This window comes from Oncorhynchus mykiss, chromosome 6 (assembly GCF_057628025.1).
Source record: "Oncorhynchus mykiss isolate SJ-2025 chromosome 6, ASM5762802v1, whole genome shotgun sequence".
NCBI classification, from domain to species: Eukaryota; Metazoa; Chordata; class Actinopteri; order Salmoniformes; family Salmonidae; genus Oncorhynchus; species Oncorhynchus mykiss.
Window position 1 is genome coordinate 31,538,363 of NC_143027.1, and position 17,218 is coordinate 31,555,580.

The 17,218-nt window shown below is 42.1% G+C and overlaps 2 protein-coding genes across 2 annotated transcripts; both read right to left on the reverse strand.

Annotated features, from left to right (window-relative positions):
* Nucleotides 1-6,717, reverse strand: LOC110525735 (chemerin-like receptor 1). The gene is made up of 2 exons (XM_021606133.3): nucleotides 6,674-6,717; nucleotides 1-4,526 (listed from the first exon to the last, which is right to left on the reverse strand). The coding sequence occupies exon 2, from the start codon at nucleotides 4,496-4,498 to the stop codon at nucleotides 3,458-3,460; it is 1,041 nt and encodes a 346-aa protein (XP_021461808.2). The 5' UTR covers nucleotides 4,499-4,526; nucleotides 6,674-6,717; the 3' UTR covers nucleotides 1-3,457.
* A 323-nt stretch (nucleotides 6,718-7,040) lies between these two features.
* Nucleotides 7,041-12,019, reverse strand: LOC110525734 (chemerin-like receptor 1). Its single transcript, XM_021606132.3, has 2 exons — nucleotides 11,839-12,019; nucleotides 7,041-8,264 (listed from the first exon to the last, which is right to left on the reverse strand). Exons 1-2 carry the CDS (start codon nucleotides 11,893-11,895, stop codon nucleotides 7,272-7,274), a joined length of 1,050 nt encoding a protein of 349 aa, XP_021461807.3. The 5' UTR covers nucleotides 11,896-12,019; the 3' UTR covers nucleotides 7,041-7,271.
* Between the last annotated feature and the right edge of the window lie 5,199 nt (nucleotides 12,020-17,218).

Genomic DNA, 17,218 nt, shown 5'->3' on the forward strand with positions numbered 1-17,218 from the left:
TTTGTTTATGTCACATGACTTTTAATTATTAAATACATTAAAACAAGTGTACATCAGTTAACTTTCTATTTCTTTCTATTTCTTAAAACATCGGATTGAATCAGAAAAAGGCAGAAACAGTCTGCTGCAGAATTACAAATGAAATTCAGTTAGAATGTGACAATGGTCTTTCCGCTTCCCAGTTAAGTTCCTTTTAACAAGCAGCTTCTCTTTCTGTGGTTTACCATAAATAATTACAAACATGGTCCAATATACAAACAACAGGGGTAGGCAGCCCTGTTCCTGGAGTGCCACACATATAACAGGATCTTGTTACAACTAGGCACCACACCTGATCAACTGAGCTAATTGATAAGTTCAGTGATTGCATAAATTCAACATGGTCTTCCTGGTCTTCCAGGTCGGTTAAATCAAAAGCATGAAGTGGCTGCGGCCCTCCAGGACCAGGGTTGCCTAACCCTGCAACACAAGATCCTAGCCGATTCATCTTATTCATCAGATAAACTAATTAAAGAGGTAGATTGAACAGAACAAAGGTTGTGTTTTTACAAATACATTAACAATTCTAACTTCCAATGAGTTCACATTAATCAAGTCACACAATGGTTGTGTGAAATGTGTTGTCCATGTGTTGTTCACACGTAAACACAGGACTCTCCAATATGATTCTCAGCTAGGGTATTTAATAACACTTGACTTTCAGTGTCACAGCAGATGATCTGACAGATGGTGAGGTGGGATGAATTACATGTCATGGTACAAATCTGATTGCATAGAAACCTGTCCACAAGCTGGGTGATATATGGCAGGAAATATAAATGAATAGTTTTGTTCCAAAACACAATATCCAGCGATCCAGACGACCACAAATTATTTGTTTTGCATAGGGCTGGACGTTACGTTGTGTATGGATGTTTGCAATAGCTGAGGCAGATGTATACAGTGCATTTGGGAAGTATTCAGACCCCTTGACTGAAAGTATTCAGGCAACTTGACTTTTTCCACATTTTGTTACGTTACAGCATTACACTAAAATTAATTAAATTCATTTTTAAAAGCAAAATCCGTTTTTTAGAATTGTTTGCAAATGTATAACAAAATGTCAAACTTATTTACATAAGTATTCAGACCCTTTGCTATGAGACTCGAAATTGAGCTCAGGCGCATCCTGTTTCCATTGATCAACTTCCTTGAGATGTTTCTACAACTTGATTGGAGTCCACCTGTGGTAAATTCAATTGATTGGACATGATTTGGAAAGGCACACACTTGCCTATATAAGGTCCCACAGTTGACAGTGCATGGCAGAGCCTTGAGGTCGAAGGAATTGTCCGTACAGCTCCGAGACAGGATTGTGTCAAGGCACAGATTGGGGAAGGGTACCAAAACATTTCTGCTGCATTGAAGGTCCCCAAGAACACAGTGGCCACCATCATTCTTAAATGGAAGAAGTTTGGAACCACCTAGACTCTTCCTAGAGCTGGCCGCTAGGCCAACTGAGCAATTGGGGAAGAAGGGTCTTGGTCAGGGAGGTGCCCAAGAACCTGATGGTCACAAAGTTCCTCTGTGGAGATGGGAGAACCTTGCAGAAGGACAATCATTTCTGCAGCACTCCACCAATCAGGCCTTTATGGTAGAGTGGCCAGATGGAAGTTATCCCTTAGTAAAAGGCACATGACAGCCCGCTTGGAGTTTGCCAAAGAGGACCTAAAGGACTCTCAGACCATGAGAAACAAGATTCTCTGGTCTGATGAAATCAAGATTGAACTCCTTGGCCTGAATGCAAAGCGTCATGGCTGTAGGAAACCTGCACTATCCCTACGGTGAAGCATGGTGATGGCAGCATCATGCTGTGGGGATGTTTTTCAGCGGCAGGGACTGGGAGACAAGTCAGGATTGAGAGAAAGATGAACGGAGCAAAGCACAGATAGATCCTTTATGAAATCCTGCTCCAGAGCGCTCAAGACCTCAGACTGGGGTGAAGGTTAACCTTCCAACAGGACAACGACCCTAGGCACACAGCCAAGACAACGCAGTAGTGACTTCGGCGCAAGTCTCTGAATATCCTTGAGTAGCACAGCCAGAGCCCGGACTTAAACCCAATCAAACATCTCTGGAGAGACCTGAAAATAGTTGTGCAGCGATGCTCCCATGCTCCCCAAAATGTATTCAATCCATTTTAGAATAAGCCTGTAACATAACAACATGTGGAAAAAGTCAAGGGGTCTGAATACTTTCCAAATGCACTGTATTCACACTGAGTGCACAAAACATTATGAACACCTGCTCTTTCCATGACATAGACTGACCAGGTGAATCCAGTTGAAAGCTATGCTCCGTTATTAAATTAACTTGTTAAATCCACTTCAATCAGTATAGATAAAAGGTTAAATAAATATTTTTAAGCCTTGAGACAATTAAGACATAGATTGTGTGTGTGTGCCAGTCAGAGGGTGAATGGGCAGGTCAAAATATTTAAGTGCATTTGAACAGGGTATGGTAGTAGGTGCCAGGTGCACTGGTTTGTGTCAAGAACTGCAATGCTGCTGGGTTTTTCACACTCAACAGTTTCCCATGTTTATCAAGACTGGTCCACCACCCAAAGGACATCCAGCCAACTTGACACAACTGTGGGAAGCATTGGAGTCAACATAGGCCAGCGTCCATGTGGAATGCTTTCGACACCTTCTGGAGTCCATGCCCAGACGAATTGAGGCTGTTCTGATGTCAAATATTAGGAAGGTGTTCATATTGTTATGTACACCCAGTGTACACTTCAAAGTGTGTGAATAGTATTTCTGCTCTTCGTACTGTAAGCAGTGTGACGTTCATTTCCTTTTAGAAGGTAGCTTTTTTTTCAGCGGTAGGGATATGTTTCAGCTTAATTTACACAAATTACCACAAAGAGGTCACAATGATTTCCCCACAAAAAACATTTCCCCTCAAGAGACATGGCTGTCAAACAGGAGCATTTCCTGTTTTCACTGATGTCGTTGAACTTTGAGCTTGGTCACTCACTGAAACAAATGGACTTCTGCTTGTAAGATTAACATCTACAGGGACACACATTATACACACATTATACAGAGGTTATAATTATTAGGTTATTAGGTTGTTATTTCAATATGTCTAGTAAATAGGTTATAACCCTATGTTAGGTCACATTACTACAAAAGATCACTCCACAGCAAGGCCTCCATCGCATTCTGTATGTGAGATAATGACATTCAAATTGGTTGGAAAAAGTTACGGTAGGAAAATATACTGGAGCTCATGGGAGAAACATATCAAACAGATAGATGTTTTAACATGAGACAAAGGGCACTACTTGTGATTATACAAATATATGACAAATATAACTAGTCCATTAGATCATAAAGTGAAAATACACCTTACATGACATTTCTACAAGACAAAGCGTCTGCAGCCACTGAGGCCTTACCATCATCATAGAGATTTAGATGTGTGTGGAGGTTCTGCGGCTGCCCTCCATGGAGCTGGACCTGGAGAGGTAGCGGCTGGTGGTGCGGCCCTCCTCTCCGATGGCATTCGCCATCTTAGACAGTATGGAGCTCTTGAATTTCTGCAGGAAGTCATTGCCCATGAAAACATACAGCATTGGGTTGAGGAAACTGTTAGCTATGGCTACAGTAGTGCCCACCATAAGCCCAGCTCTTATAATCTCCAGGTCGTAGCTTTGGTGGTTCAGCTCAAGCAGTACAAAGACATGGTAGGGCAGCCAGCAGATGAAGAATGTGGCTATCAGGGCAGTCATAACTTTGAAGGGCTTGGAGGACTTGCTCATCATTCGGTTGGTTCTCAGTCGCAGGATGATGACAGAGTAACAAAAGATGATGATAAAGAATGGCAGCACAAACCCACCAATGAACCGACTCACTGCAATCATCTTGTGGCTGTGTTGGTCTCTGTAGTTATTGAAACACTTTCTCATCCCTAAATGGGTTTTGACGTCTCTGAACACTATGGAGGGGATGCTGAGGGCGACAGAGGCAACCCAGGCCAGAACCACCACTACAGAGGCCTTGCCCATGGTGCGGTGGTTCTGAGCCCACACTGGAAACATCACTGACACACAGCGGTCAACACTGATGATGACCAGGAGGAAGATGCTGCAGAACATGTTGAGGAACATCACAAAAGAGGTGAACTTGCACATGAAGAGCCCAAAGATCCAGTCTTTTGTCACCGTGTTGATGATGTTGAAGGGGAGACAGGCACAGAATATGAAGTCGGAGACGGCCAGGCTGAGGTACCAGGTGGTGTTGATTGTCTTCTTCATCTTGAGACCAGCGATCCAGATGACCACCCCATTCCCACAAACCCCCAGCAGGAAGATAACTACATTGACCACCAGGAGGGAGGCGCATGAAACTTCTGTGAAGCATGTCTTGTGAGTTTTGAAATCTAAATCCTCGGGAGGAGTAACATTGTCATAGGTGTAATTGCTATAATCATATTCATATGTATAATCCTCCATTGTGTTGCAGTTATTTGGCTTGCAATCCCTGTGAAGATAAGATATTGTCGTTAGGAAATGGTTTTGATCACCCCCTTGTTCTCAACCCTTTACTTCAAAGTCTGTCTTCTAGCCATGGGTAATTTACATGTCTATTTCTGAACATGTCCACTACTGAAAACCCTTGTTTTCAGTACTCCAGCACCCTTCCTTGCAAGGATAACTACACTGAGCCATTTTCTAAAGTATTTTATGAGATTGGAGGACACATTGGGAGGGATCTTAGACCATTCCTCCATACAGAATATTTTTTAGATCTTTGATAGCCTTTGTCTGCTCTTATGGACTGCCCTCTTCAATTTAAACCAACGGTTTTCAAAGGGGTTCAAGTCCGGAGATTGAGATGGCCATTGCAAAATGTTGATTTTGTGGTTAATTAACCATTTCTTGTGGCCTAGCAGAGGCAACCAAGTTTTTGGCTAAAATGTCCTGGTACACTTCCGTTTTTCGACGCCAAAGAGCTCTATCTTCATGGCATCTGACCATAGCACCGGTTCCAATGCCGTTTATCAAACTCCAGGCGGTGCTATGGTTAGATGATTTGAAGATAGAGTTCTTTGGCCACACACACCAGTGGTGGGTTTGATATAAAAAAAACATAAGCATATGCAGAAAGTACCTCATACCTACTGTAAAATATGGTGGTGGATCTTTGATGTTATGGGGCAATTTAGTTTCCACTGGTCCTCTTTTTATTATTTTGTATTTTTTTACTTGTCTTTTCCTACTACCACTGACTTTGCTGATAAATACTTTGAGGGCAAATGTACTTGCTATGATTGTGATATTTTGTTGTCTCACCTAGCTATCTTAAGATTAATACATTCATTGTCACTCTGGTTACGAGTGTCTACTAAATGACTAAAATGTCAAATCTAAACATAAAATTAGCAAATGTATAAGTGTAAAATAATGTAATTTTCTACAAAAAATGTAGCATACAAAAGAGCTCAGTATTTGCATCATTTTTTTAATCGTTTTTTTTTTTGCCTATCTTTATCAAGGGTGCCAATACTTTTGGACCTGACTGTATGTGCTCATGATCACGTGGGTTGGAGTTCCAGGGCCATCGCTAGTTTGTCACAAACTCTCTCCTCACTATTCTCCTACTACCGTGTCCTCCCTCTCTTCAATGAAAATTGAAAAGGAAAAGGCTCAACGCTTGCTCACCATTAAAAACGTATCTTAAGGATCCGCCCCTTCTTTAAAAAATGTTCGCCTAAAATGACATACCCAAGTCTTAAGTCTTAGCTGCCTGTAGCTCAGTCCCTGAAGCAGGGATATGCATATTCTTGATACCATTTGAAAGGAAACATTTTGAAGTTTGTGTAAATGTGAAAGGAATGCAGGAGAATATAACATATTAGATCTGGTAAGAGATAATACAAATATATTTTTTGTACCATCATTTTTGAAACGCAAGAGAAAGGGCTAAATAAATTTTTCTAGCCCAGGCGCAATTTAGACTGGCCACTAGATGGCAACACTGTATGTGCAAAGTTTAAGAGTGATCCAGTGAAATATTGCATGTCTATTCAAAATGTTGTATCAAGACTGCCCTAACTGGCCTATAACTGGTTTATTCATACATTTTCAAGTTCATAATTGTGCACTCTCCTCAAACAATAGCATGGAATTATTTCACTCCAATAGCTACTATAAATTGGACAGTGCAGTTAGATTAACACAAATGTAAGCTTTCTGCCCATATCAGATAGATACAGTAGATCTATGTCCTGGGATTTTTTTGTTTGTTTCTTACAACCTCATGCTAATCACATTAGCCTACGTTAGCTAAACCGTACCACGGACGGGACACCGATCCTGAAGAAGTTTTAATGTATTTTTAGCAAAGTTAAAAACTTCACATTTTGGCTTTCATCAATGGCCTTCATCAATTTCTCCCTCTCCTCAATAAAATACTGATGTCTATAGGCCTACGTGAAAATGTAAGATATGTTTTGCAAGCGTTGAAAACATCCTCAATTACAGATGTATAAGATATTGCCTATATTCATTAAATCAGTACTTGACAATTATCCAAACAATTAACTTAATATGTAATCTATAGCACAAACATAACATTAGATGATCTGAAACAATGGTTCCGAAATGAAGGAAAAGACAATAGCCTACCTTACAGACCAATTGATGGTGCTGACATGTCACTGTCCAGTGGTGCTTCTCAATTGATTGTCACTTGTGATATCCTAGCACTCCTCTCCGTTTTTGACCAATACAACAGCACTGGCTGACTGTGCAGTTTTCCAAACATGTCCATTCCACTCCACTACTTTCAGTACTCTATTTTGGCTTGGTAGCCCCTTGTTGTAAGTATTGTGTCACATTATGCCACACTGTTGGTGTCACATTTTTACTATGGCAAATTGGCAAATGTAATTGAAAAGAGGTATTTTCAGAAATGTTAATAGTTATGTGTTTCATCAAATCTTTACTTGGCAAGCATTTGAATTGAAAATAAACACAGGTTAAAAACAAGAAGTAATGTATGACCTCAAGAGGTCTTTATGTACAATGTGTAATTAATTATACATACAGTGAGTTGTTAACAAGACAATTTTATAAAGTATTTATTACAATTCATAAAAAAATATTTTTGATTTTGCATGATATCACTATTTCTAACTACATTTCAAGCTGTTCATAAATTGCAAATGGTGTTTACAGTATGTTGTTTTCCCATTACTGCTTAAGGATATTATCCTCCTTATGGTTAGCGTGTCAGGGATGTCATGTCCTCATCCTCATCTCTGTTGTCCTCCACCCGAGGGGGTCCTCTCAGGCTCTGTTCCTTCTTCTCCTGCCATATGCAGATGATAGGAGAGATGCAGCTGTTTAAGACTGACAGGGCAGTGGCCGGGGGCAATGCGTATGTGAACAACCTGCTGCCTGTCCCCATTGTGACTTGCAGCACAGAGAGACTAATGACAGGAGTCCAGCATAGGAAATGGGCAATAGTCACAGGTCGAATAACCCGTGGCCTCAGCTGGTTGTTTCCCATGCTGTTCATGCAGCAACAACTGACACATCTCGCACCCAAAGGGAGCAGCATCCCGACAATGAAGCGACAGATCAACACTGTCATCATTCTCTCCCTTCCCTCTTTAGACATCTGGGAGCTTCCAGTATAGCCATAGTCGTCAATGCAGACATGTCCATCGGCAGTGTACTGAACCTCCCTGGACAGTAGAGAGGGGGTACTCAGTATGGCCCCAGTGAACCAGGACAGCAGGACCATGTTGGTGGACATGCGGTGTTCAAAGCATCTAGGGACACTCCAGCACACATTCCAGAAGGTGATCATCAGTGAGACAGAAAACATGTTCATAAACATCACGTAGGACCCCAGCTTGCAGACAACCTTCCCAAATGTCCAGGAGAAGTAGTTCCAGGCAGTGATCAGGTAAAGTGGGGCGAAGAGGCAGAAGACGAGGTGGGTGACAGCCAAGCCAATGATTAACATCTGTTGACTCAGTTTCTTCTTGGACCTGCATTTTACAGTCCTGAAGATGACAGCAGAGTTGAGCAGCAGACCCATCAGAATGTTGGCTGAGTACACTAACACATACATGTGTCTAAAGCCAGCCTTCATCTGATACATCTCATAGATGACTGGGGACTGGGAAGGTATTACCACTGAATCATCGTAGTCATCATAGACTGATGTGTTGTGTGAGGCATCCATGATTTCTGTTGTTTTTTTACCCTAAAGAAAATGAATACAATGATTCAGTCAGAACAGGTTCTGTCTGTAATGACTGCATCTGCATGCTAACTAAAAGAACATGACATGCTATGTCCTTCCAGTTTTTCAGTAAATAATATTTAATAAAATAAAAACATGCATCTTGTACTGTAGGTAGGCCCATACTACAACTTGTTCAAGTTGTACTTGACCACTACAACTTTTTCTTAAGACTGGATGTATTCAATGCTGCAGCACATACAGTGCCTTCAAAAAGTATTCACACCCCTTGACTTTTTCCACATTTGCGACCCGTTTCAGGAAGCTAGGTGTATGAGCTAGACATATGTTGCATGTCACTACTTCCCAGGAGAGGCATTTGAAGCATGAAAACATTAATATTTTCAAAATACGTTTTTTTGGCTGAAATGCCTTCTGGAACATGTGAAATTTAATGTGCCTTAATAACAAATGTGTATGCCATCTGTAAATACAAATACTATTGTTAAATGACGAGCCTAAATGGTTTAGCAACGGAAAAAGACAGGAACCTTCCTGCTAGCCATGATTGGCTGAGATAATGGATGGGCTGGACACGCCGAGAGATTAGTTCGGATTGGTCTGCCATGTAGCATACTTTTGTCTATAACATGAGCTGCTCAGTATGTGTAGATAATCCTTGCTACCACGGCTTTTTAGAACGATATAACGTTTGCCATGGAGAACTGCAAAAGGGTTGCTACTGCTCTCAACAATATTGCTGCCCTGAATTTAGCAGGGCAGCAATGCTATAGACAAAGATCAGTGTGAAAAATGACTTGACACAACACGGGCCAAACAAGTTGTCCAAACAAAAGGGAGTTAAAGGAGTTCCAGTCTGCCGTGAAGCATTCATCCATGTATACAGGTAAGAATCTAGGTACATTTTCAGATATTATAAATTTTTAATTTAGTCAGATAGTTGTTTCCATTGCAAATGAAAGTGTACTCTTAGCTAGCTAGCAAACATTAGCTTGCTGACTCGCTAGATAACCTTACGTGTATGATATGTGTAGTAATATTATTAATATCTCAGAAATCCATTTGCATTGCTAGTTATAGACTAATGTTAGCTAGCTAGCTAACATTGAACCTAGTTGGTTAGCTTTAGCTACCTGCAGATGCATACTACAGCATTTCAGGGATGGTGGCTAGCTATGACAGTCCGTTTGTATTGCTAGTAGTATGGGTTGGGATTATGGTTCATTGTTTAACTAGCTAGCTACATGTTTAAACAAAAGTCCACTTTTACAGATGATTACATGACCCATCAAGTTAGCCAGGTGTGTCTGGGGGTGATTATGGCCATCTATTGTATTTCATGAGCATGTGTACATGTCAAGACAATAGTGACCCATCCACTTAGCTAGATGTGTGTGTGGGGGGGGGGGGGGGGGGGGTGATTATGGCATTTCTTTCACATGACCCATCAATTTAGGCAAGTGTGTTTGGGTAAGCATAATCTAATAATTATCAAATATTTATCAAATATTTTATTTGGACACATTGTATTTTTGATATTGCTACTATGCAAATATGCCAGTAACCATTTGACTGTAGCGTTTACAACTTCTGTATCCTGTGCATGTGACAAATACACTTTGATTTGATATAGTGTGTGTTTACCAGAGACGGTAATGTGAAGAAAAACATGACCTGCACCAATGTCAGATCAGGAAACAGACCAAGGACTAAAAGTGTATTTTTACCTGGAATTTTTCCTATTGTAGATTAATACTTTCACCCCTTTTAGTATTCTTTGGTTGTTTAAAATACACGACCTTACTCACTCTGCTTAGCACATGGCCTCACATGTGAATCCTTAAAGAGATCAGTGGGGCTCAGGCTTAAGAGGTTGTGAACGATGCTAAATAGGTGTAGACAACAAAGAGCTCTCCAGTAGATGTGTCAAAAAATTAAAGGGCCACTTTCTCAACGTAGGTTTACCAGTTTATAAACTTTCAAAGCAGAATTAAGTTCCCATTGTTTTGTAGCTCTGAGTTTATACTTTTATCCAATGTAAAAAAAAAACAACATTCCAAATTTTGCAACATAAGACTGAATCGAGGTGGTCGGGCACATTTTGTTGTGTTACAGCCTGAATTTAAAATGGAATAAATGTAGATTTTGTGTCACCTACACACAATACCCCATTATGTCAAAGTGGAATAACGTTTTATGGACATTTTTACAGATTAATTGCAAATGAAAAGCTGAAATATCTTGAGTCAATAAGTATTCAACCCCTTTGTTATGGCAAGCCTAAATAAGTTCAGGAGTATAAATGTGCTCAACAAGTCACATACTGTAATAAGTTGCATGGACTCACCCTGTGTGCAATAATAGTGTTTAACATTTAAAAAATGCATGACTACCTCGTATTTGTACCACAGTGGAGGCCGCTGAGGGGAAGACAGCTCATAATAATGGCTGGAACGGAGCTAATGGAATGGCATCAAACACATGGAAACCATGTGTTTGATGTATTTGATACCATTCCACTGATTCCGCTCCAACCATTATCACAAGCCCGTCCTCCCCAATTAAGGTGCCACCAATCTCCTGTGCTGGACCCCACACATACAATTATCTGTAAGGTCCCTCAGTTGAGCAGTGAATTTCAAACACATATTCAACCACAAAGACCAGGCAGGTTTTCCAGTGACTCGCAATAAAAGTCACCTAATGGTAGATGGGTAAAAATAAAAAATAGACATTGAATATCCCTTTGAGCATGGTGAAGTTATTAATTACACTTTGGATGGTGCATCAATACACCCAGTCACTAGAAAGATACAGGTGTCCTTCCTAAATCAGTTGCCGGAGAGGAAGCACACTGCTCAGGGATTTCACCATGAGGCCCATGGTGACTTTAAAACAGTTATAGAGTTTAATGGCTGTGATAGGAGAACATTGTTGTTGTTGATCCATCCTCAGAGTGAAAAGAAGGATGTCTGTAGAGAATAAAATTATTCCAAAACATGAATCCTGTTTGCAATAAGGCACTAAAGAAAAACGTGTGGCAAAGAAATGTGGCAAAGAAATTAACTGAGTACCAAGGGGCTGAGTACTTCTCTAATCAATATATATTAGTGTTTTAGTTGTATATATTTTTGGGGACTAATGTTTGAATTTTTCTTCCACTTTGACATTGCTATTATTTTGAGTATTTTGTGAAGATTGTTTTCCCCCCAAAATTACAATGAAATCCATTTAAAACCCACCTTGTAACACAACAACATTTGAGAAAAGTCAAGGGGTGTGAATACTTTCTGAAGGCACTGTACATCAATTTAACTTCACCTACTAAATTCATAACCTAGAACCAAACAATGCGTTTAAGAAAATGATATACTAACTAAAAAGCCATTCCATTAAACAAGTTGTTTGTAGCCTAAGAGTGGCAATAGCAATGGTCCTAATTTCTGGAAGCCAACAGCTGACAGTTCAGACTGTGAGAAAGTTAAGAGGAACACACCAGAAAATGGTTGCATTTTACAGGACATAGACAAACACATGCTGTTGGTGTAAAGATTCCCACGGAAGTTAACCTTACCTTATGAAAAAGATTTAGAATATTACGTTGAGAAAAAAAGCAGCTTCCAAATAGCATAGGAATGTGTTGTTATCATTGAGCTCCTTCAGGAATTTTGAACAAACATGAAGAGACTCGTCGACATTTCAGGAATGAAAGAAGGACTAGTTAAGAACCCAGTAGCGAATGGGGACTTTTCATCAAATCAAATCAAATTTTATTGGTCACATACACATGTTTAGCAGATGTTATTGCGAGTGTAGCGAAATGCTTGTGCTTCTAGTTCTGACAGTGCAGCAATATCTAACATGTTATCTAACAATTCCACAACTACCTAATACACACAAATCTAAGTAAATGAATGGAATAAGAATATATTTTGTTTTTCCATGTAAGTTGACTGAGAAGACATTCTCATTTACAGCAACTACCTGGGGAATAGTTACAGGGGAGAGGGATGAATGAGCCAATTGTAAACTGGGGATAATTAGGTGACCGTGATGGTTTGAGGGCCAGATTGGGAACTTAGCCAGGACACCAGGGTTAACACCCCTACTCTTACAATAAGTGCCATGGGATCTTTAGTGACCACAGAGAGTCAGGACACCTGTTTAACATCCCATCCGAAAGACAGCACCCTACACAGGGCATTGACCCCAATCATCACCCTGGGGTATTGGGATAATTTTTAGACCAGAGGAAAGAGTGGCCCTCCAAAACCACTTCCTGCAGCATCTGGTCTCCAATCCAGGGACTAACCAAGACCAACCCTGCTTAGCTTCAGAAGCAAGGCAGCAGTGGTATGCAGGGTGGTATGCTGCTGGCAACATACAGTGGGGCAAAAAAGTATTTAGTCAGCCACCAATTGTGCAAGTTCTCCCACTTAAAAAGATGAGAGAGGCCTGTAATTTTCATCATAGGTACACTTCAGCATTTGACAGACAAAATGAGAAAAAAAATCCAGAAAATCACATTGTAGGATTTTTTATGAATTTATTTGCAAATTATGGTGGAAAATAAGTATTTGGTCAATAAAAAAAGTTTATCTCAATACTTTGTTATATATCCTTTGTTGGCAATGGCAGAGGTCAAATGTTTTCTGTAAGTCTTCACAAGGTTTTCACACACTGTTGCTGGTATTTTGGCCCATTCCTCCATGCAGATCTCCTCTAGAGCAGTAATATTTTGGGGCTGTTGCTGGGCAACACGGACTTTCAAATCAAAATCAAATCAAATCAATTCAAATCAAATCAAATGTTATTTGTCACATACACATGGTTAGCAGATGTTAATGCGAGTGTAGCGAAATGCTTGTGCTTCTAGTTCCGACAATGCAGTAATAACCAACAAGTAATCTAACTAACAATTCCAAAACTACTGTCTTGTACACAGTGTGAGGGGATAAAGAATATGTACATAAGGATATATGAATGAGTGATGGTACAGAGCAGCATAGCCAAGATACAGTAGATGGTATCGAGTACAGTATATACATATGAGATGAGTATGTAAACAAAGTGGCATAGTTAAAGTGGCTAGTGATACATGTATTACATAAGGATACAGTCGATGATATAGAGTACAGTATATACGTATGCATATGAGATGAATAATGTAGGGTAAGTAACATTATATAAGGTAGCATTGCTTAAAGTGGCTAGTGATATATTTACATCATTTCCCATCAATTCCCATTATTAAAGTGGCTGGAGTTGAGTCAGTGTCAGTGTGTTGGCAGCAGCCACTCAATGTTAGTGGTGGCTGTTTAACAGTCTGATGGCCTTGAGATAGAAGCTGTTTTTCAGTCTCTCGGTCCCAGCTTTGATGCACCTGTACTGACCTCGCCTTCTGGATGATAGCGGGGTGAACAGGCAGTGGCTCGGGTGGTTGATGTCCTTGATGATCTTTATGGCCTTCCTGTGACATCGGGTGGTGTAGGTGTCCTGGAGGGCAGGTAGTTTGCCCCCGGTGATGCGTTGTGCAGACCTCACTACCCTCTGGAGAGCCTTACGGTTGAGGGCGGAGCAGTTGCCATACCAGGCGGTGATACAGCCCGCCAGGATGCTCTCGATTGTGCATCTGTAGAAGTTTGTGAGTGCTTTTGGTGACAAGCCAAATTTCTGAATTTCCTGAGGTTGAAGAGGCGCTGCTGCGCCTTCTTCACAATGCTGTCTGTGTGAGTGGACCAATTCAGTTTGTCTGTGATGTGTATGCCGAGGAACTTAAAACTTGCTACCCTCTCCACTACTGTTCCATCGATGTGGATAGGGGGGTGTTCCCTCTGCTGTTTCCTGAAGTCCACAATCATCTCCTTAGTTTTGTTGACGTTGAGTGTGAGGTTATTTTCCTGACACCACACTCCGAGGGCCCTCACCTCCTCCCTGTAGGCCGTCTCGTCGTTGTTGGTAATCAAGCCTACCACTGTTGTGTCGTCCGCAAACTTGATGATTGAGTTGGAGGCGTGCGTGGCCACGCAGTCATGGGTGAACAGGGAGTACAGGAGAGGGCTCAGAACGCCCCAGTATTGAGGATCAGCGGGGAGGAGATGTTGTTGCCTACCCTCACCACCTGGGGGCGGCCCGTCAGGAAGTCCAGGACCCAGTTGCACAGGGAGGGGTAGAAACCCAGGGTCTCGAGCTTGATGACGAGCTTGGAGGGTACTATGGTGTTGAATGCTGAGCTGTAGTCAATGAACAGCATTCTCACATAGGTATTCCTCTTGTCCAGATGGGTTAGGGCAGTGTGCAGTGTGGTTGAGATTGCATCGTCTGTGGACCTAATTTGGGCGGTAAGCAAATTGGAGTGGGTCTAGGGTGTCAGGTAGGGTGGAGGTGATATGGTCCTTGACTAGTCTCTCAAAGCACTTCATGATGACGGAAGTGAGTGCTACGGGGCGGTAGTCGTTTAGCTCAGTTACCTTAGCTTTCTTGGGAACAGGAACAATGGTGGCCCTCTTGAAGCATGTGGGAACAGCAGACTGGTATAGGGATTGATTGAATATGTCCGTAAACACACCGGCCAGCTGGTCTGCGCATGCTCTGAGGGCGTGGCTGGGGATGCCGTCTGGGCCTGCAGCCTTGCGAGGGTTAACACGTTTAAATGTCTTACTCACCTCGGCTGCAGTGAAGGAGAGACCACATGTTTTCGTTGCAGGCCGTGTCGGTGGCACTGTATTGTCCTCAAAGCGGGCAAAAAAGTTATTTAGTCTGCCTGGGAGTAGGACATCCTGGTCCGTGACTGGGCTGGATTTCTTCCTGTAGTCCGTGATTGACTGTAGACCCTGCCACATGCCTCTTGTGTCTGAGCCGTTGAATTGAGATTCTACTTTGTCTCTGTACTGACGCTTAGCTTGTTTGATAGCCTTGCGGAGGGAATAGCTGCACTGTTTGTATTCGGTCATGTTACCAGACACCTTGCCCTGATTAAAAGCAGTGGTTCGCGCTTTCAGTTTCACGCGAATGCTGCCATCAATCCACGGTTTCTGGTTAGGGAATGTTTTAATCGTTGCTATGGGAACGACATCTTCAACGCACGTTCTAATGAACTCGCACACCGAATCAGCGTATTCGTCAATGTTGTTGTCTGACGCAATACGAAACATGTCCCAGTCCACGTGATGGAAGCAGTCTTGGAGTGTGGAGTCAGCTTGGTCGGACCAGCGTTGGACAGACCTCAGCGTGGGAGCCTCTTGTTTTAGTTTCTGTCTGTAGGCAGGGATCAACAAAATGGAGTCGTGGTCAGCTTTTCCGAAAGGGGGGCGGGGCAGGGCCTTATATGCGTCGCGGAAGTTAGAGTAACAATGATCCAAGGTCTTTCCACCCCTGGTTGCGCAATCGATATGCTGATCAAATTTAGGGAGTCTTGTTTTCAGATTAGCCTTGTTAAAATCCCCAGCTACAATGAATGCAGCCTCCGGATAAATGTTTTCCAGTTTGCAAAGAGTCAAATAAAGTTCATTCAGAGCCATCGATGTGTCTGCTTGGGGGGGGGATATATACGGCTGTGATTATAATCGAAGAGAATTCTCTTGGTAGATAATGCGGCCTACATTTGATTGTGAGGAATTCTAAATCAGGTGAACAGAAGGATTTGAGTTCCTGTATGTTTCTTTCATCACACCATGTCACGTTAGTCATAAGGCATACGCCCCCGCCCCTCTTCTTACCAGAAAGATGTTTGTTTCTGTCTGCGCGATGCGTGGAGAAACCCGTTGGCTGCACCGCCTCGGATAGCGTCTCTCCAGTGAGCCACGTTTCCGTGAAGCAAAGAACGTTACAGTCTCTGATGTCCCTCTGGAATGCTACCCTTGCTTGGATTTCATCAACCTTGTTGTCAAGAGACTGAACATTGGCAAGAAGAATGCTAGGGAGTGGCAAAGATTTTCTATGGGGTTGAGATCTGGAGACTGGCTAGGCCACTCCGGGACCTTGAAATGCTTCTTACGAAGCCACTCCTTCGTTGCCCGGGCGGTGTGTTTGGGATCATTGTCATGCTGATAGACCCAGCCACGTTTCATCTTTAATGCCCTTGCTGATGGAAGGAGGTTTTCACTCAAAATCTCACGATACATGGCCCCATTCATTCTTTCCTTTACACGTATCAGTCGTCCTGGTCCCTTTGCAGAAAAACAGCCCCAAAGCATGATGTTTCTACCCCCATGCTTCACAGTAGGTATGGTGTGCTTTGGATGCAACTCAGCATTCTTTGTCCTCCAAACACGACGAGTTGAGTTTTTACCAAAAAGTTTCATCTGACCATATGACATTCTCCCAATCTTCTTCTGGATCATCCAAATGCTCCCTAGCAAACTTCAGACGGGCCTGGACATGTACTGGCTTAAGCAGGGGGACACGTCTGGCACTGCAGGATTTGAGTCCTTGGCAGCGTAGTGTGTTACTGATGGTAGGCTTTGTTACTTTGGTCCCAGCTCTCTGCAGGTCATTCACTAGGTACCGCCGTGTGGTTCTGGGATTTTTGCTCACCGTTCTTGTGATCATTTTGACCCCACGGGGTGAGATCTTGCGTGGAGCCCCAGGTTGAGGGAGATTATCAGTGGTCTTGTATGTCTTCCATTTCCTAATAATTGCTCCCACAGTTGATTTCTTCAAACCAAGCTGCTTACCTATTGCAGATTCAGTCTTCCCAGCCTGGTGCAGGTCTACAATTTTGTTTCTGGTGTCCTTTGACAGCTCTTTGGTCTTGGCCAAAGTGGAGTTTGGAATGTGACTGTTTAACTTCTTGATCCTACTTGAGACGCAGATGTCTCAACTAGGCACCTGGAAATGCAAATGCGCTACGCTAAATGCTAAAACTCAAACGTTCATCAAAATACACATGCAGGGTATAGAATTAAAGCTACACTCGTTGTGAATCTAGCCAACAAGTCAGATTTTTAAAATGC